This window comes from Thalia democratica, chromosome 2 (assembly GCF_965202585.1).
Source record: "Thalia democratica chromosome 2, ktThaDemo2.hap1.1, whole genome shotgun sequence".
Lineage (NCBI taxonomy): Eukaryota > Metazoa > Chordata > Thaliacea > Salpida > Salpidae > Thalia > Thalia democratica.
Window position 1 is genome coordinate 43972701 of NC_139166.1, and position 27966 is coordinate 44000666.

The 27966-nt window shown below is 24.9% G+C and overlaps 1 protein-coding gene across 1 annotated transcript; it reads right to left on the minus strand.

The window, feature by feature from the left end:
* Positions 1-2733: 2733 nt before the first annotated feature.
* On the minus strand, positions 2734-23999 carry LOC145829496 (peroxisomal N(1)-acetyl-spermine/spermidine oxidase-like). Its single transcript, XM_082937310.1, has 10 exons — positions 23797-23999; positions 20382-20487; positions 12819-12900; positions 10140-10312; positions 9705-9897; positions 6583-6737; positions 5879-6041; positions 5366-5453; positions 5046-5201; positions 2734-3235 (listed from the first exon to the last, which is right to left on the minus strand). The coding sequence occupies exons 1-10, from the start codon at positions 23960-23962 to the stop codon at positions 3003-3005; spliced, it is 1515 nt and encodes a 504-aa protein (XP_082793436.1). The 5' UTR covers positions 23963-23999; the 3' UTR covers positions 2734-3002.
* Positions 24000-27966: the final 3967 nt, after the last annotated feature.

The window sequence follows — 27966 nt, forward strand, 5'->3', positions numbered from 1 at the left end:
TTTTTGAAAAATCAATAAATTTTCCTATAACAATAACTTTATGCTCGTTGGTTCTGGTTACTGTGTGCTTAATAATATGTATCTACTACTCCATAACTTCTAACTCTGTAAAAAAAAATTATCTTTTTAAATCTATTAGATATCAATACCCCACTGTACACCACGGTTTAATTGTATTGTTTATAGACTATAATTTAATAGCTTTTAATTAAAGGTTGTTTAGCATGAATATAATTTTTAATTTTTTTATTAATTTTTTTTGTATAAAAACTTAACTCAAACCAATTTTTAATTATTTGTCATTTTTAACATTACTGTAACCTCTCGCTTATTTACGCACATTGTGTCCACAGAAAAAGTGCGTAAGTTATGAGAGATCGTAAAGAAACGAGAAGTACCAAATATACTCACTATAATGGCTGTTTTTTAATATTGCTTCAAGTTAAAAGCAGACTGGGCACTTTCCCACTTTTAACTATTTGTTTACTTCATTTATAAATATGAAAACAACAGATAAAACTATACATATATTAAAAAAAAAGGATTTGAATTTCTATAAAACAATAATAATACGAGTAGAAATAATTTTACTATTTTAATAATAAGTAGAAATTATCTTTATCTTTATTTATATGTGACATTTATATTCTATTATACTTAGCAAGTTCAATTTATAATTAAGAATGTCTTTACAATTATGAAATGGTGTTTATTAATATATAGGGCAAGACTGCTGTATTATTTCTTTGTGTTTTAAACTCTCATTATTTCATTATACTATCATTATTAAACACAGTCATGTTTATTTCAGAATTTTGATTTAATCTCTTATTGTTAACAAAATTTCTGATATACTGAGGTATAACTAAATGTTTATCAATTAGTCAAGGAACATAAATTTACAAAGTCTAAAGATATAGAGAGGTGTGTTAGCATTCAAAAACATATTTTAATTTAAAAATAAACATTAAACCTAATTTGTGCAATATTAGAAAAAATTAAAAATTTTATTTTCTGAATTTAATAGAATTCTGAAATGCGTAACTAAACGAGAGTGCGTAACGTCACGAGTGCGTAAAGATCCGAGAGGTTACTGTATTATTTTACTACAGATTTACAATTTGAAAATCCGCTCTGCGGTGAAACTGAGTAATTGTTTATTCTCAAAAATAATAAATTATTAACTATCAATCTCCTATTAGTGGATAGATTACTGTGTCCTATTTATTTGTTCTATACTCTATTGTTAAATGTAACGAGTACTTATAACTTTGTAGATTTTTTGTAAAATAAAAAAGACTTTTTATTTAAAACGATTTTGATAAAGACAAAAAATCACGAAGAACAACACACAACCAAGGGAAGATTTGAGATACTTGAAACTATAATATTCTTACTATAAAAACTAAAAAGCTCTTTGTATTTAACATTTCAATGATATTATAAGTAAGTAAGCACTTTGCATAACTTATTATTGAAATTCATATTAAAAGCTCAATATTATTACAAAAAGTTCAATTCTATTTGTTTTTTAAACGAGTTTTATAGCTAAATAATACGTCGCAGAACAGACACTTTTGTTTGCATTAACTTAATTTTAGAATTAAAAAAATTAATCATTAGCACAAGTATTGAAAAAATTAAAATTTATCATTAGAATCACAAGTCTTCAAGCAAAAAAAACTTCAAACTAGCCTAAGTTAATGGTTATAGCTAAAAGAATTGCATGTTGACTTTAAACTTCTGCGTAATAATTTTCTATCAAAATTTAACAGATTAAAATGTTTTTTTTATAGAATAGCCCAGGGTTCGTCAAATTATTGCTCGCAAGCATTTTTTAATTTAAATGAGAGCGGTCATGAAAAACACGCAAAACTTACACTAGACATTCAGGAGTTTGAAATGAAAAATAAAAGGTTTTAGGTACAATTTACGAGAAACTCGAAAATTATACTAGATATTTCGGGTCTGATATAAAGAGTAGAATCTATATAACAACTGCGGTCTGCAAGTGTATATATTTTTGAAATTTGGCCTATGACCACCAAATGCTTTCCGACCTCTCAAAAAACTGATATAAAACATAAGTTTATTTAAAACCACAAATTACTGAGCTCAAAAGTCAATGCAGGTCCATTTTCGTAAATATTAGGTTTTTTACCTTTAGACAAGTACATATCTCTTTTTACACATTTATTTGAAAAGCATTTACCTAAATACTTCTTTATAAACTTAATACCACCAGCTATGGATCACTGGTTTTACCTTATAGCAACTTGTTTCATTTGATTCAACGTAAAATTTAGACTATCAAGTATAACAAAACATTAAAAACTAGTCATTTATATAGCAAAAGTCTTAAAACTTAAATTGTAAAAGAGTACAAAAAATAATAGGAGTACTTTCATTGCTAAAACATACAAAACAATTTATACAAGTAGACTGACTTAGTGTAACTTAAATACTACTAAAATGAATTTCTGAAAAAGTAGTTTTCAACCAAACCTGAGCTGTCTTGAGTTAATTTTCAATAATAGTTACAGTTAGCCAAAACTAACAGTATTCTAATTTTAAAATACTAACTTACAAGATTAAAAACTCCAGGTTTCAATTTTCTCATGTGTCATTAATTACATTCGTAATTACAATATAAAATGTAGATCTACACTATAACTAAACACAAACTGTTTAGAAAATAAAAGTTTCACAGACAAAATTTATTTCACAGTAGTAAAAATTAAAACGATTTTACAAGTACAAAACAATAAAAAAATAATTGCACAAAAACAACAAGGCTATCATATGACTTTAATGATTGGAATATGTATTTTGAATTTGAGCAGTATAATTTGAATTAAACATGTGAATCAGCAGTAAAATGAACTTTTAACAGTTATAATGCAATTTTTACAACAATCAATAATTGGTTACTTTTGGTTACCGGTGTTAAAATCTTAAGCTAGATTTTTTTTATGTTTAGGTCAAATAAAACGCTTTACTATTTAATTAACTTTTTTCTGATTGATAAGTTTCTTTCTAATAGAAGAGGCGGAACTTTTAGCAGACGTGTTGTGACTACCAGGAAGGTTATATGAGTTTTTATTAGATGATTGCTTGATAAAGCAGGTTATTCTTAATGCCTCTCTTTTGCCACTGTCAAAAGCACCGTGTATCGTTGAATAAAAGTTTGGGTGAGTTGCCTCTCCTGCAAACAGAACTTTTTCTTTTGAGGCACCTGCGTTATTTGGATTTTTTGAACATACTAAAAAATGCTTAACTTTTTTTTTAATGTGCAAAGGAGAGGGCAATAAAAACTCTTTAGTAAAAACTATTTCTATTAATAAACTCTTTTAAGTAGTTTATAGTATTTTTTATTAAAGTTACAACTAGTAAACAGTTCTTAAATTAACTTTGTTTAAAATGAACGATATTTAGTAAACTTGAATGCACCTATAACTGTACTAGTTACAGGGTTGCCACACGTTTTTTCAAAAATTTTTCCAGGTTTTCGAAATTTCTTCCTAGTTTTTAAAAGTACACATTTTTGTGTCTATTTATAGTTTAGAGTTAAGTTAAACCGTGTTAAATAGTATAAAAACATTGAAAAGATACTGTAAAGCTACTTTAAATATGTTTTTTTATTATAAAACATTTTTGATGAAGACTAAAATTTTTTACTTATATGATATATTTTTTGAATTAAATTGAAATTTTACTACTGAACATGCGAAAATTGTTAAAATTCCGGATTTTTCTAGGTTTTTTAGTGGTTTTTGTTCGAAATTCCAGGTTTTTCCAGGTTTTTTTTGCCTAAATTGTCAAATTCCAGGTTTTTCAAGGTTTCCAGGTAAAGTGACAACCCTGTAGTTAGCAGGAAAAGAAATAGTAGTTAACATAAATATTTTTTATTCAAATATTTAAATAACTTTTTTATAATTTCACTAATCATATCATAATAAATTAAGCCTAACTTTAATAAACAAAACTGTAATTTACATCCAAAAATATATATCTAAAATTTATATTTTTATATTTATATTTTACTTTATATAACAACAATATGGGCGTTCATGAAAAAAAGTTTTGGAAACCCTGGTTTAAACCAAAATTTGTGCTTCTTAAGTATAAGTTATTAGAGTTATAGTTTAAAAAAGAGCATTTATTTCATATGCCGGTTTTTGAAACATAATAGTTGGCCGAAATCAAAACTATCTAGAAGACTAAATAAGACTGAGCTAATGAAGACAATTCAAAATTAAATTGTTACAATAATAAATATTTGGAATATTTAACTATTAAGCTTTACTTCTATAAAATTAAGTAAAACTAAATGAAACAGCGTAAATTAAACGAATTACTAATTATTATAAGAAGACAAATCAATTTCAACAAATTTAAAACTAAAACTAATCTAAGTTTTGCTTTAAAAAAAGGTTAAAATTAGGCAAATCAGCCCGTGTTTTATTTTTAATTCAATTTAAGTGTGCTACAACCCTAATTTTTCAAATGTGTTTTTGGCGCTTATTATTATTATATTTAAATGCCTTAACTATAATTTTTTTTTATTAAACATTTGTATGTTTTTCAAATTTTTCCTTATACATTTAACTTAAAAGTAAATATCAACGATAATGTAACCTAAAATAAGTTTTTATTGTGACTAGTTAAGTTTTTTCTATAAAAAGATATAACTTTATATCTATACATTATTATAGTGTTTTTAAAGTTCATCTAACAATTTTTTATTGAAATATATGTTTAATTAAAATAAATAATTATTGTAGCTGATTTTTAATCTTTATCTTGTTTAGTTATTATTAATTGTGTACTTATGACGTAACGATAAGTGTTTGCTAGCTCAAAATATATTTGTAGTTAGTTACTAACAATTTTAATTGATAAGGATTAGCTAAAACATATTTTATATTGTACCTAATTAAATTATTTATGAACGTCTTGTGTCTCAAACTTCTGTATAAAATATCTTTCAACAAAACTTATATGATAACTCTAAAAAAATCACATAATATTATACTTAAACACACCATTGTGACTGTTGTTAACAAAAAGTGGCTGGCTCATATAGTTGAGATGCTGGGGATTAGATCCAACGTGTATGTAAGTATATGCTCCCCTTGTGTAGGGGTCACTCTTCCACCGTGATACATGCATGTAAGATGGTGTTGGTAGCTTCGGAATAACTATAACAATTATAATATTTCAATATACATTTTAATTTAATTAAACTTTACTCAAGTTATCAATCTTAAAACTAACTTATACTATATTTAATTAACTATTAAAACTCGTTTATTTGAATAAACTGTGTTATATCACTGAAATATTTAAGTCAACTGAATCTAACATTTTCTTAAGTCTTCAACTAGTTCTACTTTTAATTTGTCCTCGTTTATTCGCTCAATATTAACGGCATCTTCTCCGCTTAACCACAACTAAAAAAATAATAAAGATAATTTTCGTCGTTAATGTAACTACGTATATTTTTGAGTTCTGTATTATATTTTTTGGTTAAAAGAACTTTCTATACTCAGATTTACTTTAAAAACTGACATTTTATTTTACTTTTTATAAAATAATTAGAACTATAGTAGGTTTACTGGCATTTAATTTCAGTAATGAGTTTATATAATTAATATAAATTGTGTTATAATTATAATTCATGTTTTTTATTGTTAAGATAATTTGCACGTAAACCAATAATTATCATTAAAAAAAATAATTACAAAGATAATATTAAATATTAATACAGTTTTAAATAAAATTAAAAAAATAATTAGAACGCAAACAGCTTGCAAAAAAAATCATATTGAGAAATTATCTTAAACTAAAATAGTAGTAGTTAAACGCATGTTCAAACCGTCATAAAAACTTCGTGGTTAGTGTGGCATCTGGTGATCATGGCCGAGTAGTTGCCAAATTTACCAGGTTCGTTTCTCAATAAGTGCAGGGTGACTGGACATTTCTTCCACAAGTTTTCTTCAAATCTCATTAAAACTTTTGTTACACTACCGAAGCCTAGTCTAAAATATTTTTCGATTAATTAACCTTTTGCATGTCTTTTTTGTACTTAGAAACAAGTGTAGCTTAACTGTATACAGGAAACTAAAATATAAATTTAATTTAATCAGTATTTTAAAAAATTGACAATTACTTTTTTTAAAACTTTTTACAAGACAGTAATATATTGCGGAGCTCAACAACAAAAAAAAAAGCAAAAAAACAACAAAGGTTATTTGCTGAAGTTGAGAACTTTAATTGTTTTGAAAACTAGAATCAGAAATTTTATGAATAATGCTAGGTAAAATATGTATTAAGTTATTAATAAACTTAAACATTTCATGTATCATAATAAAAATTTACATAAAAAAAATCCAAAGTTTTTCTACATTAACCAAAAACTAGTTTAAACTAAGAATTTTATTAATTAAAATTATAAGTTTTTACTTGAAATTTTATTTATGTTGAGCAAACTTAATTGATATAAAACTTTAAATGCTGAGGCTTATTGATTCAAGTATTTTTTGTAAAAATATATACGAATTACTTCACAATCCAACATACTTTTCAATAGCTTCAATTTTATGGGCTGGAAGGTGAGGTGTGAAGAATGTATCATGGTTTGCTTTCAAAAATCCTAGCGGTGTTGTGCACACTACATAATCAGCTAAGTAGAACTCATCTTTTCTTGTTTCTATGTTAAACGCCTTCACTACAACCTGATTACAAAATGTATTATATGACATTAAATTAATTACATTGTTAACAAAACAACTACATACTTATATAAATTTTAACAACATTACATTAAAATTAAATTGTTATGTAACATACAAATCAAATTGCTTAAAAACACTGAAACAAAATACTTATTATGCTATAATAACTTAATTTTTTTTATTATACTCAACTGAAGTTATTTATTTATCAATATACTCTTTTTATATGGTTTTTTTTAATAAGAGTATCCTTAACGTAAACTATTGTTAATTTGTTGTCTTATTATAGCTGAAAATTTATTTTCAATTTAATTACATTTTTAAACCAAGGAGAAGCCTCCAAAATTAATTATTCAAATCTGTGATTAAAAACTGTTTTGACCATATTTTTTGCAAAAAAAAAGTTTTTTGTGAGATAAAACTAGTTTAGAAACATAGTTTGAGAAAACTTAAATAATAACTTTATAAGAACATATTATAATGAGTCAATTAAAAAAATTTTAAATGATGACTAACAAAAAACACCATCTAAGTATAATCAGCTACAGTAAATTATTTAATGCCACAGGGGATAAATTACATTTTTAACAACTTGATCTTATTTTGTAGTTTTTAAGTAAGCTTCAAGTTGCTTTTTACACAATTTTTATACTCAAACTAATTTTTGAGATATAGCAGCTTAAAGTCGGAGAGTACAGTAGGTTTATTATAAGAGAAGAAAACTAAAACAGTGAATAAATAGAAAACACTGAAAATTTTTCTTCTCCAACGTTTTTTGAGATAAATACCTCAAGTTTTCAGGAAATGTTTCTTGAAATATCTCGAAGGAATTGTTATATTTTTGACTCAATTTTTTTCAAATACAAACAAAAACATGCATTTTTTTCAGTTTAATACTTTAAAATTAAGGACTTTAGATTTCTATACATAAATCAAGAAAAACATTTTTGGAAGTTTGAGATGTTTATCTCAAAACTCGTTGGAGAAGATAGATTTTTTGTGATTTTAATTTTTTTACCATTTTAATTTTTTTCATTCATAAGGAGCCTATTGTACTCTCTGACTTAGATTTAGAAAGTTACTTTCAATATTAAAAGTATTTAAAAGCAACTTGAAGTTTAGTTAAAATTCTACTAAATAAGATCAAGTTGTAAAAAAAAAGTGGTTGACTCCCCCCTCCTATGGCATTCAATAAAAGATTATACAACTTACTTTGCTTAGCAAAGTACAATACTTCTAGTTTTAGTTAGGCAGAACTTAAATTTATATATATTTTTAAAAACTTGCACTTCCGGTGTTATTTGTTTTTTACTTAATCCTCTATAAGAAAATATTAATGATCTTAGGCATTACGGAAATTGCGTGAATATACTGGCAATGCAGATATTAAACTTTACTTTGTTTAAGTGCACAAAAAGTGACAAATGCAAAAATTTGAGGCTTTTAAAATATACAATAGTGAGTTGTGTGAGCACACATGTTTTTTTCATGCTTTTGTACAACGGCATGACTATTTTAATACATGCGTATGATGAACTGTAATGTAAATGTTGAAGGTTTATGAATGTTTATATAATTATGTGCAAATAACAATTTACTTTAATAACTTTTGAATTTCACGTTATTCTCTAGTTAAATCAGTAAGTATAAAATTATTTTCTTTTTGGACTTCGTAAAAATACTTTTCAACTTGTTTAGTTTATTGACGTTAGTTAATTTTGTGTTTTGGTACTAATATGAAGGTAAGAAATTTAAAAACTCTTATATGAAAGCTTATTATATTTTATGAAAGTTTATAATAAGAGTCATATTAGTTTTTGTAAAAAAAATGGCCTTAACTCAACTTGCACTTATTTTAGTTCGTGTTAAAAAACATCATATCAGTCGGTGAGTTCAATATGTTATTGGATAGTTCAAATATCGAAGGTTTTTTATTATACATTTTTTTAAAATTGTTTAACATAACATCCCCTTTACATTTTCAAAATTTCTACTACACTGTATAAGTACAAGCCAGTTTTTATAGGATATATAAATTTTAATCAGTTTTTGAGATATAGAAGTTTTATAGAACAAATGGACCACAATTTTTTCATCTTCAATTTTCTCGGAAACTTTAAAAATCACTAAAAACCTATCTTCATTTTTCAGCTAGAGACCTAAAATTTTTAGGAAACATTCCTTTTATAGTTTAAAAGACTTTAAACAATAGTTTTACAAAAAATTAAGAAACTAAAGTTTTAGATAAAAAAATCAAAAAATTGGTGTTTTTATTGAATATAACTTTATTTTTCAAAATTAATAAAAATCCATAATTGAATCGATTTAAATATAAGTGATGGACCTACTGTATAATTTGAAGAAGATTATTTAAAAAACAAGGATAAGATAGATTTTAGTGAAATAGTATTTTTTTTCGTTTTAGATTTGCGCCTTCTACAAGAAACTTATTGAGGTCACCGACTTTGATTGCTCATATCTCAAAAGTTACTTTGAATTTTGTAAAGCGGTTAAAACTGCCTGATAGCTCAGATAAACTCGTAAAAATCAAGATGGACCCCCTCTAGGCCTAAAACAGTAAGTAAAAATACACAATAGATAATAGCTAAAAGTAGCTGTTCCTAAATTATCTAAATACTTAGAAATCTTGAAATAAAAACAAAGTCTAACTAATTGGGTTGTTTTTTTTTCTGTGCCAAGTACATAATTCCGCCATAAAAAATTCCAATTTATAAAAGTTAGTGTCTGTTTAATATAGATATATACCTATCTATTTCTCAAATAACTTGTTTACGAAAACTTCTTATAAAATGTTTCTTTATTAAAATAAAATATTATTAATTAAATCAACATACTTTCTTAGATTTTCATTAAAATAGACTGCTTTTTTAGAGACAATGCTGTGAAAATAAGTGCAACCTCTTTATAGCCTTAAATCTTGTACTTGATTTGTTAAATATTAAATACCTTGTTATGATACTGATTGCAGCTCCAATTAACATTACAAACCATTCTTTTGAGAAGTATTTTATCGTCAGGTATATTTTCTTTTAATTTATAAAGCATTTGGTCTAAACCACCAGTGACTGATAAGTCTCCACCCATGCAGTATGCGAATTGGCTATAAGAAGCAAGGTCTACTGTATCAAGGTTATCACACCTGTAAATGAAAGAAGTTTTTAGTGTTTAAATTCATTTACAAAAAACGCAAACATTTATAAACTATTTATATAACCAATTAGATAATAAAGAAACAAAAATATAACAAAATAATTAAATGTAGATGTTATTAAAAGACGACAGCACGTAACGTAACTAATACTAGTTTAAAGATAAGGGTAGTCTTTTCTACAATGTTATTCACAATGCTCTTTACTAACAAAAACAATTCAATAAACAAACCCCTCAATAATGTTTTGCAGGTTAAGAAGCACATTAAACAGTTTTGTGGTAGATTGGTTGTAAACTTCAATATACTTGTCTTTCCAAGCTTTTTTTAAGTAAGACAGCAAATCTTGACCGCAATCATCTACACCTTTACCTTCCTCTGCATTTTTCAGTATATCGTTGAATGTCTGAGTAATATTATTAACTCAAAATTAAGTCTAATGTTTTATTAGTTAACTCAAACTAACGGGAATAATTTTATAAATGTTAAACTTATTATCAATTGAAATTTTTAATTGATTTAAAACCTTAAACTATACTCATGTTTTTCTTAAAAATACCAAGAAGTTTTATAATTATTTCTTTTTAATTTTAATAGTTAATTACTTTTTAATTTTTTAATTACTCTTCTTATTTAAATTTTACAAGATTTTGAAAATAAACATTATATTTTACATATGTTAATATACTTTTAAAACAAACCAAATAGCTTAGTCAATATCATAAGAGGGAAAAGAGGTGGGTGATTATAAATTTCAAGCGGTTATAGAAGTTTTACTTTTTATAGTTTGCTATATAGTATTTGACCCTTAAAACTAGTAAGGCGGAAAAAAAGTAACTTGGTAATTAACTACACAAGATATTCTGGAGTTTATAATGAGAGTAAAAATAGAGGATGATAAAAACCGTTGGGGGTAATAACTAGTAATACGTAAACATTAAACTTACAAAAGACATTTTGGAGTTTTTAATTAAGAGTATAAAAAAGATGACGTTGTAACTAAAACTATGAATTTTTTAAACTTAGACAACGACCATCAAATGCCTGCCATTCTTTGAATAAAGGAAAGGGTGCGATTATGAAAAATAGTTTAGGAAACCCTGCTATAAATGATATAATTAGCAAATACATTTTTGAGTATCTCAAAAAAATATATAATTTTTTTCTTTTCAATTTTTTATAATAAACTAACTTCATAGTGATATGTTAAGTATATTTCTTTAAACTAACTTTTTAGCACTTATTCATTTTTACTTAAGAAAACAAATATTTTATATATAAAAAAATAGTGTTAAAATAGTATGACGTAAAAGTAAGTGATGTCATCAGTTTTTGTTTAACAGATGAGTCAAGTCTCTAAAAAAAATATAATTCGAATATAACTTATTGTTGTAGTAAACAAGACTTATAGCTTGGACTTTAGTACTACTTTTTACTTGTACAACATGTGAAACTTATAAAGTAAAAAACACAATTTGCAGTATCAGCTAGACTTTTATTTGGATAAATATTTACTACTTTGTAAACTAAAAAATAGTCTTAATTCATTAAAAAACGGTTAAATATTTTAAATAAGTGGCTTTGTATAATAATAGAAAAAAAAAACTATAATATTTTACAATCTTAAATATTTTAGTAGTGTTCTAAACAAAACACATAACATGCCATTAATTATTTTCTTCTACCTTGTTAAATTAATTTAAAATGATAGGTTTGAAGGTAGTCTGCCTTTCTTATATTAAAAATTGGACAGCTTTGAATAATGTGACTTACATGTAATAAAATTGGTTTAAAAAAACCGTAGAAAAAAGCTGTCTCAACTCTTTTGAAAAACAAACACATAATAAACGAAAGATCTCTAAATCTGTTGTTTTTTGTTTTTCAAAAGAGTTGAGACAGCTTTTTTTATGGTTCTTTTAAACCAATTTTTTTCATAATCAAATAAATAACAAAAATTTTGGAAATTCAACAATTTCCAGTATATATACCTACATTTTAAATAAATAAGTTAATTTAAAATAATGCTGTTTTCAGAACTATTAAACCAGCAACAAATTGCACAAAATGGTAACTATACAAAAGGAGGAGACTCTAATAACAAAAGTATGATACTTAAATATAGACAAGAAATAAGACCTAAACATCATTAAAATTTATTTAAATCAAGCAAAAACTTATAGGAAAGAAATATCAATAGAAATTAAAGAAAACTTTTATAAAAATACAACTATAACATAATCATCTAAACCAGGTGAACATGCAAATGAGGCTCGCCGACAAAATTTTGAAAAGTTACTCTAGATATTCTGAAGTTCGGAATTGAGAGCAATAGCTAAAATTACAACTACGGCCCGCGAATATTTTTATAATCAAATTTTAGCCTACGACCACCAAATGCTTGCTGACCCCTGATCTAAACTTATAAGAAAATATTAACTAAAATATAAACTATCAGTTAGACTAGAAGCCTGTTTAAAGATAAAAAACCAGTTTGGATTAAGTTGGTGCTGAACAGTAAACTTGAACAATTGATGATGTAAAAGTATTTGAAACAACAAATAAAACAGTGGATAACATACTTGCTTTTACTAAAACTTCAAAAGTATTGGTTTTTAAATTTCTAAGCGTGTTATACTAACAGAGATATATCTAATTTTTGTATTAATTATTTTCGAAATTACTGTGTTTATTTAGTTGTTGTCATCGAAACCTTTATTTTTAAATACTATTAGTTTTTCTGAAAACATAGAAAACATTTAATTTTAAGCATGACAACTTATCTTATTTTACTTGCTAAACCTTTTTAAACTAGTAAATTAAAGCAATTAATTAGTTTGGATTAATTGACTGTATATTTTTTCTATAACTTTTTACTCAAATAAAATAGAAAATATAACGTAGTTTAAACTTACCTCTTCAGCTTTGACTAGCCGTTTATAGCGGTCAGAATTCGAATCTAATTTTCCTTCCGCCTCAAAATACACTTCTTTTTTTCTGAACATATTAAAAATAGTTATGTTAAATGCAGACAGTAAACTTAAAATTATTACTAAACTTTACTTTATTATACTTCGCTTGTTAGATTATATACTGTTATTTATTTAAAACTTATTTATATTGTGGGCATAAAAGAAAGGGGATGGTGCAACGGGATGGCCACTAGTTTTTGAGAAATGTCTTCCAGGTTTTCTGAAATTCTTCCAGATTTTTAAAAGTACACGTTTTTTTGTCTACTTATAGTTTAAAGTTAGGTTTAAGTTAAAAAACTGAGTTAAATAGTACAACAACATTAAAAGGATAATGTAAAACTACTTTGAACGTATTTCAAAACAAAAAAGAACTATGATAACAAAAAAAAAAATATCTATATGATATATTTTTCGTTTTAAATCAAAATTTTACTACTTAACATGTAAAAATTGTTTAAAATCCCCGGTTTTTCCAGGTTTTTTTAGTCTAAATTGCCGAATTCCAGGTTTTTCCACAACTCCAGGTTTAGTGGCCACCCTGTGTAAATCACTTTTTTTTACTTGATTTTATTTTCTAGAGTTTTAACTAAGCTCTAAGTTACTTTTCACAGCTTTAAAATATTAAAACTAATTTTTGAGACATAAGTGGTTAAAGATGGAGCGTAAAGTAGGTTCCTTATGGGAGAAAAAATTCAAAACGGTAAAGATATATCTTCTCCTACGTATTTTGGAATATTTAATAGTAAACATTCCTTACAATATTTAAAAAAAAAACTTTGTTATGTTTGTAAAATAAAAAAATTGGTTTAACTTTAATATCCCTTACAATAGATTTTTACCCATATTCTGATTTAAGTCATATTTAGAATACTAAAAAAAGTTAAAGAAAAAGCAAATTAAGTTTTATAATTTTTTCCAACAGTATTTCAGAAGTACATAAATTTGAAAAATTCTAAAATATATACTTTACCTTTGAATAATTAAGAGCAGAACAGTAAATATATGCTTTCACACTTAATGTTTACATGAAACTGAGAATATTTCTGTTATAGTTGAAGTAGACCTAGCCGAAAAGCTTGATATTTTTACTTAAAGTTTAAGTAAACATCATAAAATTAACAAAATAACTAGTATAAGATGAGTTACCAATAAACTATTAAAATAATTAAAACTAAATCAACTCAAACTTATTGAAAAAAAAAAGTTTCTCAAAAATAACCAATATAACATGGAACATTTTAAAATTTCAAACTAGCCCGAGTTATCCTGAATTTGTAGGAACACTTTCATTGGACTTTTAATTAATAAAAATACTTCAGGAATGATAAACAAAACTTTCAATGAAAATTAATGACAACAAAGTGTTATCATTAGATACTAATCAAACAATGAAAAGTCAAGAAACATTTGTTTTTCAAATGAGATTAGATTCATAAAAAAAAGTTAACACAGTAAAATAATATATTTGAATAATCTTGTATTTGAAAAATTAGATTAACAATAACAAATAGCTTTACAATTTATTAGGAGTACTGTAACTAGTTTATAGCTAATTATTTTATATTCGTAACCAATTTTGTTTTGTAAAATTAAAAGTGTAAGAAATAACGTTTAATTTTGTTACTAAAAAAGTTGTGATACAGTAGAGGTAGGGAGAAGGGACGTAGCGTGGGGAAGGACACTGGCATATGCGTGCCTCCTGAAAGAAAAAATATATATGCATAATGTATTATCTTTATCCTTTATGTATTGAATTTTCGTACCGGCTTTAATGCAAAACTCAATAAGATTATTTTTAATTCCTAGACTCCACATAAATTGAGCTTTAAAAAGTGCTCAGTATTGTTTGTGTACCGTGGTAGTATGACAGTCAATATCTATTTTTTTACAAAGAAAATACTAACATTTATTAAACAAACCATCAAGCTAAACCATACTATGATAATGATTCAAGAACAAAAAAAAATTCATAAAAAAAGTAACAAATAACTACTAATAAAATAAAAATAAACTAATAAATAAAAACATACAAATAATAATAATTATTATTATTATTGTTATTATTATTATTATAAAACTAGTTATGTTAATAATAAACAAATTAATTAAATAAACAAAAAAAATAAAAAAGAAACTAATCATTATAATAACTAAATATAATAAAATAAATAAATGGTGCATACTGTGAATATAATGTTAATCTCACTTTAAAAAAAGACTAAGTTAAACTTTAGTAAACTTTAAATTTTAGTAAAAGCAGTTTCTTGTTTACATTAAACTAAAACAAATCATAAAATTGTTATTGTACCAACCAGTAAAAACAAAAAGTTCATCGAATTTTGTATCAAACTAGTTTACAATTATTTTACTTTTTTTTTTAATATTCTTTAAGACTCTTAATTTCTATCAGTTATTTTATTTTCATTTTATCTATTTATATACTTTTAAAAACAATAAACCTTATATGGGTTGCTATAGGATCAAAATTTTAGTAAGTTTGAATTAAAATTTAAAAATTATCTTTTTCATAATAAAATTAATATCCAGTTATTAAAATCCACTTGTTACAAAAGAAGGGTCTCTGAATTATGTTAAAAAAATGTAATAAGAAAATTTAAAGTTAAGTAAAATTAAACTTTAAACAGCTTGTAGGAAACAGATTTTTTAATTTCATCAAGTAAGATTTTATCTAAAACGAAAAAAATGAAACAAGATAAATTATAAGAAAAATTTTGGTCATAAACTTTCAAAATGTTGTTTTTAACAGTTTACTCTCTAAAAACTGTTTGTGATATTAAAAAACAATTGTCTAAAACTTTTTAATAAATTGATTTAAAATAAAATAAAAATTAGATTTTTTGTATATATAAAAAATTCTGAAAAACTGACTTTTAAAAACTTATTTTTTATATGCTTGTTTTGTATCTGAAACTTTTATAAGACTGGTTATATGTCAAGATTGCCAGACACTAATAAATTCTAAGAACATTTAGGATAACTAAGAATATATTAAAGTTTTCGAAATTGTCAGTATGACTCAGTACAGCCCAGGATAACTCATGAAATTTTTAGTATTTTTTTTAACTCAGGCTGACAGTTAAATTTATTATCTTTTAAAAATTTCACCATACTTTTATTTAGATTTGAATGAAATTGAGTTGTATTTTTTGTTGTTTTATTACCAATTTTATTGATAAACTCAATTTTATTTTTACTTTGAAAAAACAAAAAAAAATTAAGGATTTGTAAAAACTATTACTCAGGACACTTTAAGGTCATTTAAGATAGTTTTTAATTAACTCAGAACACTTTTTTTGAATTAATTAAACCCTGATGTCTTCAAAATAAATAGATATTTCTATTTTATAAAAAGTATATTATATTATATCAAAAATAAAATAAAAGTTTATCTTGTTTATCTATGAGATTTTTATTAAAACAAATATGTAAAGAAGTATCAGTGATATTGTATAGAACGTTGCAAAACTTAAAAATATTAAATAAGCAAGAAGTTGAAGGTTAAAACGACCAAGTTTAAAAGTAGCTGAACACCAGATGTTTCTATTACTAAAGAATATGATTCAAATGGTACGAAAATTTTATATTATGTTCAATAAAATATTTTTTTATAACATATTTTTCCTTCAACAAGTTTCTACAGACCTATAGTGTAACAAAGCTAAAAAAAATACATAAAAAAGTAAAAATTTTATTAAACTAGTTTTCTTAATTTCTTAAAATAAATAATTTGAATTTTTTAATTTCAAGTTTTTTTCTTTAGTTTAAAAAAGTTTATAGATGCTTTATTATTAAAGTTTTTTATTATTAGTTAGGCCTTAATTTTTATATGTTTTTTGATAAGTTTTATTTTTGTTTGTTTACAAATAATAAATTTTATATAAATTTTGATTTACTTGTTTATTTTGTGTATTGAAAGCTAAATCTGAGAAAATTTTTCATTCTATTTTTTATTAGTTTTAAAATTATGTGTATTTTATAATATAATTTTTATATATAAAAATTAAAATTTATCTATTTAAATAATTAAATCTTTTTATAGGTTATTTTACGCATTTTATTTTCAAAGTTTGTAATTTGTTAATTCTGTCTATTCAAAGCAAATTCTGACAAACTCCTATTTGTATTGAGAATTGTTTGATGTTTGAAAAATATTACATGTTTTAGATTATTATTTTTTTAAATTAGACATTATTATCTGTATATTGTTTTATAATTTTTTTGCTAAGTCTGATTAAACTTTATTTTTTATTTTGCAATTTATCTGATAAAATATTTAGCTGTTTTATATTAAAAAATTAAAAAATATTAATCGCTTTGGTATTGTTTTCCTTGTAGCTTGCAAAAGATTTTTTTTAATATAAAAGTTGATGTTTATTACTAATTAGTTAAGTATTGGCTCATAAGGTTTATGTTTAAGTTTATGTTTATGTAAGTACAGAAAACTAGAGTCAAATTATATTTTTTCAAATTAGCTATAGTTGTTTAAAAAATGCTACGTTTTGAAATAAACAAGTTTCTTTTTGAACAGTAGCTTAAAATACTTTATGTAGTAAAACTATTCAAAATGAATTTGTAACAATGTTTTTATATAGCTTAAAAGAAAAGTTTTAAATTAGGGAATTTTTTTGAAATGAGTAAACTTTGTGCACTCCCTAACAAAAATACCACTCACTGGTAGGGAGTACTTGGGTGATATTTACTGGACACATTTAAACATATGATTCGTATGTGTTTTGGCTCCGTCAATAAGAACTTGAAAACTATAAAAGGTGGAATCCCAAAAAACTGATTTGAAAAAATCACATATTTTTTGATTTTTTGACTTAATAATACTGATTGTAATAAAGTCACTTACACATGTTCTACACTTATAACTTATATCTTTAATGAAAGCTTATACTTAAAGAAATACATACATTAAAAGACATTCCAACTACTTTTGATGTAATCTGATGTCATAATCACACAATATATGCAAATTTTGTCTAAAATGGTGCTTTTTGAAAATACTGGTTGTTTAATCTAATTATAAGTTTTTGTTGTAAAATGAAACTTTGTAGGTATACTTACTTACCTTTAGAATTTAGGTGATGTGGTATATATATTAGCAGGATATTTGATGTCATAATTTATTTAGCTATAAATGTTAAAGAAACATTAAATAAATATTCTATTTGCATTACAACAAAATAACAAAATATTAAAAAGTTAAAATCTACTCTATGCAAGATCATGTTGTATGTTGTAATGGCATTAAACATTGATTATGATTGTAAATAAAGACCATTGCAAAATAAAACAAATTTAGCACTGTATCAATTAGTATTAACACTTAACATTACTGCAAAAAATTATAGACTTTTTTTAGATAATACTATAAACTAACTGTCACATGATTGCTAAAATCTAATGGACTAATTTAGGTAAACATAATACCCATAAAGATAATAAAACAACTATCATTTAAGTGTCTCTAAAAGACATCTGTTCTACCAATAATACTACTCAAACATGATTTTTCAGAAAAAAGGAATAGATCTTTTATTGAAGACATTCCATTCCCCAACAATTTTACAATCAAGACTATGTTATAAATGCAAGTTCAACAAATAACGTTTGGTGGGTGTTTTCACTTCTAACTTCTTCCCCATTGAACTTTCATGGGGTGGTCCATTTTGTAAGTCGCATCATCATTTTCACATTCACAAGTAGCAATATACCTTATGTTTGATGACCCTTCACTAATTAATGTGGCATAACAATGCCCTACCACAACATCATAATTTTTTTCTTTATTTATATTTGGAGAAGAAGCCCCTACAATAAATAATGCATCAGCGTTTGTTGGTAAAGAACACAGAGAGCACTCACCATCTTTTAAAACAAGAGCACATAAGTTTAGAAGTCTTTTCTCTTGAATATAACCATTTACTTTAAACAATTCTGGATTGTATAACACTACAGATTTGTGTGACTCTCTAAAGAAAATTAACTTAATAAAACAATAACTTCCTCTTGATCAGGATAAGATTCCAAAATAGAATGCAGCTCTTCCACGCTCACTGCAGGCCCACCCCAACTTAAACACTGTTTGAGACGCTTCTGCACGTATTGATCCCTTTTCTTCCCCTTTTCAATTTTTTATTTCATCTGTTTGAGCTATAAATTATTTTGTTCTGCTACCCACACCTGCTTCATCTCATTCAGAAATTTAACAACTTTATTTAAAAAATGTTTGAAAAAGAAAGAAATGTTTGAAAAAAAAGTTTGCTTAGTTTGAAAAGAATAAGTAATGTACAGTCATTTATTTTCCTATTTGCTGTGAAGCATGGGTTTCTAATCTTTGCCACTGCTCTCGCTTTCCAAATCGAGCAAGGTACCTTTCAGATTCTAAGTTATTGGTTGGGAGTCTGTTCAGTTCTTCATCAGTTCTTAATAAGTTGAGCTCAGTAGCACGTGGTGGATTTGATAAACAAAACTTTCCAAATCCATATTCTCTACCTGTTTAGAAATCAAAAACTAGGGCAGTATGGAAACAATTTTTTTAGAATTTTACAATACTTATGTTTATTAATTATTTCAAACGGATAGTCCATTAGATTTTATTGTTCATGTTAAAGTTGTTTTTAGTATTGTTTTTAAAAGTATCAGTAACTTTGCAGTAATGTTAAGTTTTAATACTATATGATACAGTGCAATTATTTATTTTATAGTGTTTTATTTTATAATTTTCTTTATTTCTTTATTATAAGTCTTTTTTTTTTTCAATCATTAACTTGATTTTTAATGCCATACAACATTATCTTCAATAGAATAAATTAGAAATTTTAATATTTTGTTATTTTGTTGTTACGCAAATTGAATAATTATTTAAGGCTTTTTTAAACATTTATAGCTAAATAAATTATGACATTAAATATCCAGCTAATATATATACCACATCACCTAAATTTTTGAAGGTAAGTAAGTATACCTACAAAGTTTCATTTTACAATAAAAAATTTTAATTAGATTAAACAACCAGCTATGTTTTTTTAATTTTACAGACAAAATTTACATATTTTGTGTGAGTATGGCGTCATAATACATACATCAAAAGCAGTTGAAATGTCCTTAAATGTCTTTAATTATAAGCTTTCATTTAAAATACAAATATAAGTCTAGGACATTTATAAGTGACTTTATTACTATTTAAGTCAGAAAATCAAAAAATATGTGAATTTTTTTTTGCTAAGTTTTTTTTTTGGCTTTAAATTCTTCTAAAATAAGCCTAAAGACATCTGAATCATATGTTTAAATGTCTATTTTACAATATGACCAAAAAATGTGCTGAACTCCCTACCCCTAGATACAGCTTAGTTTAAATATAGCTTTTTCTCTGTTAAACTATTTTTTCCCAGTGAGAGTTTTTAATGCTTAAAGTATACAGTTAAATATATTCAACATAATATCTGCATTATAACTCAATGATATTAATATACTAACTCGTTTTCTAATACTGAAGAAATTCCGTTTTCATCTGCCATTTTTTTAATTGAGTTTCCATCTGCACCGTGTATCCACTGAGCACCTTCCTCAAAAAAGAACTTTTCTGTTAATAATTGTCATCAGTCAGGATTAAATTTCAGTAAGAGCTTAAGTTTAATTTTTTATATTTCACAAGTTTATATGTAAGCACACAAGAGTAAAATATATATGTACATTAATGTAATGTACAGACTTGCCACTGGTTTTTGAGAAATTTCTTCCAGGTTTTTGAAAATACACGTTTTTGGTTCTATTTTTAGTTTATTAATAATTTATTGACAAAAATTGCAACCGACTAACCAGGTTTCACCTAAAAAAGGATCTTCAGAGTTAGGTAGCAATAAAAATGAAGCACACTGATATATATAGAAAAAACAATCAAATTAATTGGCACTAATCAGGCTAAACAGCACTAATTAGACATAAATTAGTAATTAAGTAATTTATAGATATTTTTGAGTGAAAATAATTAATAACTTTATAAAAAAACTTTTTAAAAACTTATTATGCTTAATTAGTAAATTATCATAAAAATTATAAAAGTCTAAAAATTAAAGATTAAGTTTAACATGTAAGATAGTAAAAAATAGTAAAAATAAGACACAACAAGCAAACAATAAATCAAAAATAACAAGATCTATAATGAGGACACATAGCGGTTAATTCTTTTCTGATATTTAGTGATTTGATTCTATCTGCTTCTGCTATAGCCATTCTTTCCAGATTGCAGATTGAACAGTTGTCGGCTTTCTTCGGGACTGAGCTTTTAACTTTGTGTAGTACTTGCCAATTGATTTTGGCAAAATTGATATTGTTTATAATGGCAAATTTAGATAGCGTAGTTGTTTGGGTTTTTTGAGAACACTGTATTTGTGTTGCTGCCATCTTTTTTTGAAGGATACCCCTGTTGATCCTATGTATTCCTTATTCCTAATAGAAGCCTTATAGATGCCTTTTAGTAAGCATTCTCCTTTAAAAGGGCAGTTGGTTTTGTCCCTGCAGTTGCAAGTCTTATCTTTTTTGTTTGAATCATCTAAAATCCTTTTATTATGGGTATTTATAACGTTTTTTAGGTTTGGAAGGCAACTATAAGAAATTTTAATGGTGTTCTTGTTAAAGATCTTATGGAGTTTGTTATTTCTTGGAAAATGAAGTCGTATAAGATCTAAAAAATTTTTACCAATATTTGTTTTTACAGAATTGCAAAATGGAGGGTTGAAGTAAATAATTTTAAAGGAGAATGCTTACTAAAAGGCATCTATAAGGCTTCTATTAGGAATAAGGAATACATAGGATCAACAGGGGTATCCTTCAAAAAAAGATGGCAGCAACACAAATACAGTGTTCTCAAAAAACCCAAACAACTACGCTATCTAAATTTGCCATTATAAACAATATCAATTTTGATAAAATCAATTGGCAAGTACTAAACAAAGTTAAAAGCTCAGTCCCGAAGAAAGCCGACAACTGTTCAATCTGCAATCTGGAAAGAATGGCTATAGCAGAAGCAGATAGAATCAAATCACTAAATATCAGAAAAGAATTAACTGCTATGTGTCCTCATTATAGATCTTATTATTTTTGATTTATTGTTTGCTTGTTGTGTCTTATTTTTACTATTTTTACTATCTTACATGTTAAACTTAATCTTTAATTTTTAGACTTTTATAAATTTTATGATAATTTACTAATTAAGCATAATAAGTTTTTAAAAAGTTTTTTTATAAAGTTATTAATTATTTTCACTCAAAAATATCTATAAATTACTTAATTACTAATTTATGTCTAATTAGTGCTGTTTAGCCTGATTAGTGCCAATTAATTTGATTGTTTTTTCTATATATATCAGTGTGCTTCATTTTTATTGCTACCTAACTCTGAAGATCCTTTTTTAGGTGAAACCGGGTTAGTAAGGTTGCAATTTTTGTCAATAAATTATTAATTAACTTAGCTCTCTATTTCAAGATTGAGCACTATTATTCATTTGGTTTCCAAATTATTTTATATTTTTAGTTTATAGTTAAGTTTAAGGTTAAAAACTATTCTAAGTAGTATAACATAAGACAAGATGCTGAATGTGTACTTTAATAAAACAATTTTTTAATGATGACAATTTTTTTTAGTTTTTTGATATATTTTTCATAACAAATCAAAATTTTACTACTTAAATTCCAAGTTTTTTTAGCCTAAATTTTCAAATTCAGGGTTTTTCCAAGATTCCAGGTTTAGTGTCCACCCTGATTAGTGTTTTATATCAGCATATAAAGAATCTATAATCAACTTACTAAATATAGTTTGTTAGCCATAGATTAACTCATCTTAAAAATATTTAAGGTTTAATTACGACTATAACTTTAAATTTTTAATACTTTAGTCTTACTCTTGGTACTATTTTTTTGAGGAAAGTTAATCATTAATCAGTATTTGTAAAATTACTTGAAGGTAACTTAAAAGTACTTTTGTTTAGTAAATGTTTAATGAAAGTTTGCAAAAAACTAAACAGTTTAGAATCTTAGACTATTCTTAATCTTTGTTTAAATAGTTAAAACATAAAGAGACCAATGTAACAGGAGTCTTTTAACTTAAGTATTATTTGCAGGGTTGAAATTAATTTTTGAGAAAATTCTTCCATGTTTTTCGAATTTCTTTCAGGTTTTTGAAAGTACACGTTTTTGGGTTTATTTTTAGTTTAAAACTAATTTTAAGGTAAAAAACTGTGTTAAATAGTATAACAACATTGAAAAGATACTGCAAGGCTATCTTTAAAGTGATTTTAATTTAAAAAAAAATTGATGATAACAAAAAATAACAATAATTTCATTTTTTTGATACATTTCTATTTCAAATCAAAATTTTACTACTTACTATGCTAAAATTGTTTAAAATTCCAAATTTTTAGTGATTTTATTCAAAACTCCACGTTTTACCAGTTTTTTTTTCAAAATTTCTCAAACTCAAGTTTGTTTAGCCTAAACTATAAAATTCTAAGTTTTTCAGGTTTTTCCAGGATTCCAGGTTTTGTGGAACCCTGTATATGTGAATCTTAAATAAAAATCTAGGTTAGGTAGAATTTAAAAAAAAAATTAATTCAACTTTAAACTTTATAAACAACAATTAATAATATTAAAGGCTTCTTTTACATATTTCTCTTTATGACATAACTACTTTAACAAGTATTTTTAATGTCTAACATATTATACAGTTGAGTTTTAAGCTAATATTAACTGAATATTAACTAGGTAAAACTATTTTTAATAAACTTTTAAAACTTTCCATGAATAACTAAATTATGTTTAAAATTTAAAAAATTTTAACTTTGAGAAGTTAAAAAAAAATGTAAAAAAAATACTAAATATAATTCAACATAAAATACCCTCTGGTCTGACTGTGTGAACTCTACCACCAATCCTATCTTTTGCATCTAGTACTTTTACATTTTTTATTCCATTCTTTATGAGGTGGTGAGCACATGAAAGACCACTGATTCCAGCACCAATAACAACTATAAGTTCTTCACAGTGAGCCATTCTGTCTGACATATAACAGAAAAAAATAAAAATTAACAAACGGCTAACAAATTTATCTGCAGATATATTATTTCAATAACAAATTTACTTTTAATTTATGCTTGATATTAAGTACTTTTTTTAAGTTCAAAAATTACTTTTAATTTAAAAAATCATAATTTATTAGTTATTACAAAATAAAGATCACATTTACAAATATAGCTCTATTTTGCTTTACAAAAAGTTATGATTTTTTTACATTTTTAACTAAACAAATTAAATACTAAACTTTTTAATTCAAAAGTATTTGAAATATCGAACTAATTAAAGTCATTAAAGATACCTCAAAGTAGACAAAAATTCACTGAAATGGAATCAGGGTTTATTAATTTTAAACTTGTAAAAAAATATAATTTTCAAATATTTTCAAAAACAAATATGTAGTATAATCTAAGAAATTAACAGAAAATTTTTCAAACTAGATATAAAACTCGCTTATAAAAATATTACTCATAAAAGTTGAAATATAAGCTTTCAATTTTTTTGATACATGCCTTTGTTTTAAAAACATAATATATTTTTTTTACATAAAAAACAGGTATTTTTAAAATAAAGTTTTAAGGGCATAGGGGGGATAAACACCCTTTTTTGGTTTTTGATCTTGTTTTATATAGTTTTTACTAAGCTACAAGATGCTTTTTACAGATTTTAAAAATTCAAAATAATTTTTGAGATATAGCCGGTCAAAGTAACAATAGGTTCCTTATGGGAGGCGCAAACTAAAACGGCAAAAATAGACTATTTTACGAAAAATCTATCTTCTCCCACGTTTTTAGAGATAACTACCTCAAACTTTCAGGAAATGTTCCTTGATATATTTAGAAAATTCTGTTGGAAGGAATTTTGAAAAAAATAAAAAACAAAAATTTTATATAAAAAATAAACAAAAAAAAACAGTTTTTCTTTTGTTTTTTTGTTATAAAATTTTTTTTTTTAATTTTTTTAAATTCTGTTCCGACAGAATTTTCTAAACACTGCAAGGAACATTTCCTGAAAATTTGATGTAGTTATCTCAAAAAACGTAGGAGGAGATAGATTTTTAGTGATTTCTAGTTATTTGCAGTTTTAGTTTGCGCCTCCCATAAGGATCCTATTGTTGGCTCCGACTTTGACCGGCTATATCTCAAAAAGTATTTTAAATTTTTTAAATCTGTTAAAAGCATCTTTTAGCTTAGTAAAAACTATATAAAATAAGATCAAAAACCAAAAAAGGGTGTTTACCCCCCCCCCCCCTATGCCCTTAATGGCTTTTAGATGCTTAGTAGACGTGAAGCGTAAAGTATTTATGAACAAAACTAATTTTTTGATTGATATTTTTTAAAGAGGGTACTTATAAACACAGGTTGCTTATAATAACACCAATAATGGGGTGCTTATAAAAACAGCAACCTTTGGGTCTTCAGCTTATTTTTTTTACATTTTGCAAATATCACAAAAACACCCTGTGAAAAACTTAAGATTATTTCAAGAAAATTGCATGATTCTTAAAACCAATCCACTGCAAATTTTATGGGACTCAATAAAAGCAACCTGAGGAAATTATCACAAAAACACATTGTGCACAATTTAATATGAATTAAAGATAACTTCATGGAGGCACTTTTTGACTTGAAATAAAAGGAAGTTCAAGAAAACCTACAAAAAGTGATAAAAATTTCCTCCTTAAAACTTTCTTTAAATTGTCTAAAACTCTGCACAGTGTCTTTTTGTGATAATTGCATTTAACGAAAAACTATTTCAAGTCAAAAGCTTGTAATGTTGCATTTTTTGGCTCCTTATCAGTTTGCATTGGGTTGGTTTTCAGAAAATCAAAAAGTGCTAGCATGAAAATTTCTTCACTCTTCATCTAGAATTTTACAGAGGGTATTTTTGAGATACCAAACGTAAAAGCTTTTGAATTGAAAACACAAAAATTGCTGCTTTTAAAGTACCCTTAAACATTTATATAAAAGGATATTTAACAATGTACCTTTAAATTGAAATAATTTTTCAAACATGAACTAAAAAATGGAAATTTGTAACTATAAAATGGCCTTGTGAGACCTTAATATGTTAATACTACTAAAATATGGCAAAAAGTTTTCTTATAAACTTATTTAAGGTTATCTTAATTTGTCAACGTGTATTGAATTTCTGATAATTTCTGATCACTAATAAGTACTCTTGTCCTTTTTTATGTATCTTTAAACTTATGATATAATAAGGGTACAAATTTATTTACAAGTATTTTTTAACACATTATTATACTGTTTCAGTAAATTTAATTTTGGTAAAAACCACTATTGTTTTAAAGTGTATAATACCAAATTAGTCTTTTCTAAAACTTTTTAAAATCTTTAACCATTTAAGGATATACAGGGTTACTAATTTTTTAGTCAGAAAAACTATCCTGAGTGACCTTGAACTATCTTAAGTTTTTTATAAAAATCAGGGTTCGTGCGCGAAATTTTTTTCATTTAGCCTGACTGAGAACAATTTAGCCTGACATTTTTTCAAAGTAAGGAAACTCCCCTTTAGAAGTCAATTTAGGTATTGGGGGGTCTTGATTAGTACTATTGTAGTCTCTGACTTCAACAAGCTTTATCTCAAAAATATTTTGAGCATTAAAAATCTGCAAAAAGCAACTCATAGCTTAGAATAGTTACAACTCAATAAAATAAGACTAAATTGTGAAAAAGGTGATTAACACCCTATGCCCTTAACATAACAAATTCAGTGGTAAGTTTTAAAATAAGTGTTATATCTAATCTATAACTAGTGAACAAATTTAATATATATTAATAAACACAATTGTTCAATTTAATTAAGCACTAAGTAAAAACATTATAACCAGAAGATTTATAACAAATTGACTGCATTGTCGTGTTTTATTAAAATTTAAAATGAAACACTTACACAAGTATTAAGTATTAAAATAAGAAAAAATGTTTATTATAGTATTTTGACTAATACTTAAAATTGATACATAATTATAAATCCTAAACTCTAAATAAATACAGTGATTGTTGACGTGTATCAGATTTAAAAAGCTTACACTTAAATAAAAAAAACCTTTAATGTTTTGTACTTGTAAAGAAAAATGAATTGTACCTAAAATTTTTACTCCCACAAAACTTAGTACTTATATCTTAAAGCTAAGTTTTAGTGTTGTGAATGTCTCTAATAACTTTAAACAAACATTAAAATATATGAATAAACTGAAGAGTTTCAATCTAAAAAGTATTTGGTATAAAACCTTTACATTAGAAATTAAAACAGTTTAACTAACTAAGCTCTGAAAAACATAGCTGACATAAACAAATTCAAACAAACAGCTAAGTTGTTGAACTAAACTGTAATGTTTAAACTGTTTTTTTTTTTGAATTTTCATAATTATGACGTATATAATCTACTCAAAACAAAATAATGAAGATTCTTAAATTTTTTTTAGAGATTCAACAAAAGGTCTTAAGCATTTATATTTACAAATTCTGACTGATTTTGTCTTTAATAACTAAATCTTTATTTAGAAATAAATTCACATTTCAATTTGATCTTAAAAAGATTTATCAATTTTTTTTAATCAAAAATTTTCAAGCATTGAACTGAGAAAAACTGAGATTCTCAAACTTTTAAATGAAAAACTGATTTAGCCTGACGTTTTTCAACTTTTTTCAAAAAAACTGATTTAGCCTGACTTAGCCTGATTTAGCCTGACGCGCACGAACCCTGAAAAATAAAAACTATCCTGAGTCCTCCTAAGATTTTTTTTTTAATCATTAAATCCTATAATATCCTGAGTTATTCTGAGCTATCTTAAGATTTTTAAAAATTTCAATATATACTGAGAGTTTGGCAACCCTGTAATTAAGTTTCACATATATTGTATGTACTTCTGATGGGAGTAAAGTTCATAAAAAGATTTTTATTTATTTCCCATTCTTAAAACTAAAATTGATCAACTTAATAATTGGAATTTCATATCATAAATTTGTATT

Coding starts and splice junctions, on each gene's coding strand:
- LOC145829496 (XM_082937310.1), bottom strand. CDS start 23,962: ATGTCAGACAGAATGGCTCACTGTGAAGAACTTATAGTTGTTATTGGT. Junction 20,488..23,796: donor TCACACAGTCAGACCAGAGG/GTATTTTATGTT, acceptor AATTATTAACAG/AAAAGTTCTTTTTTGAGGAA. Junction 6,738..9,704: donor GCAATCAGTATCATAACAAG/GTATTTAATATT, acceptor TTTTGTAATCAG/GTTGTAGTGAAGGCGTTTAA.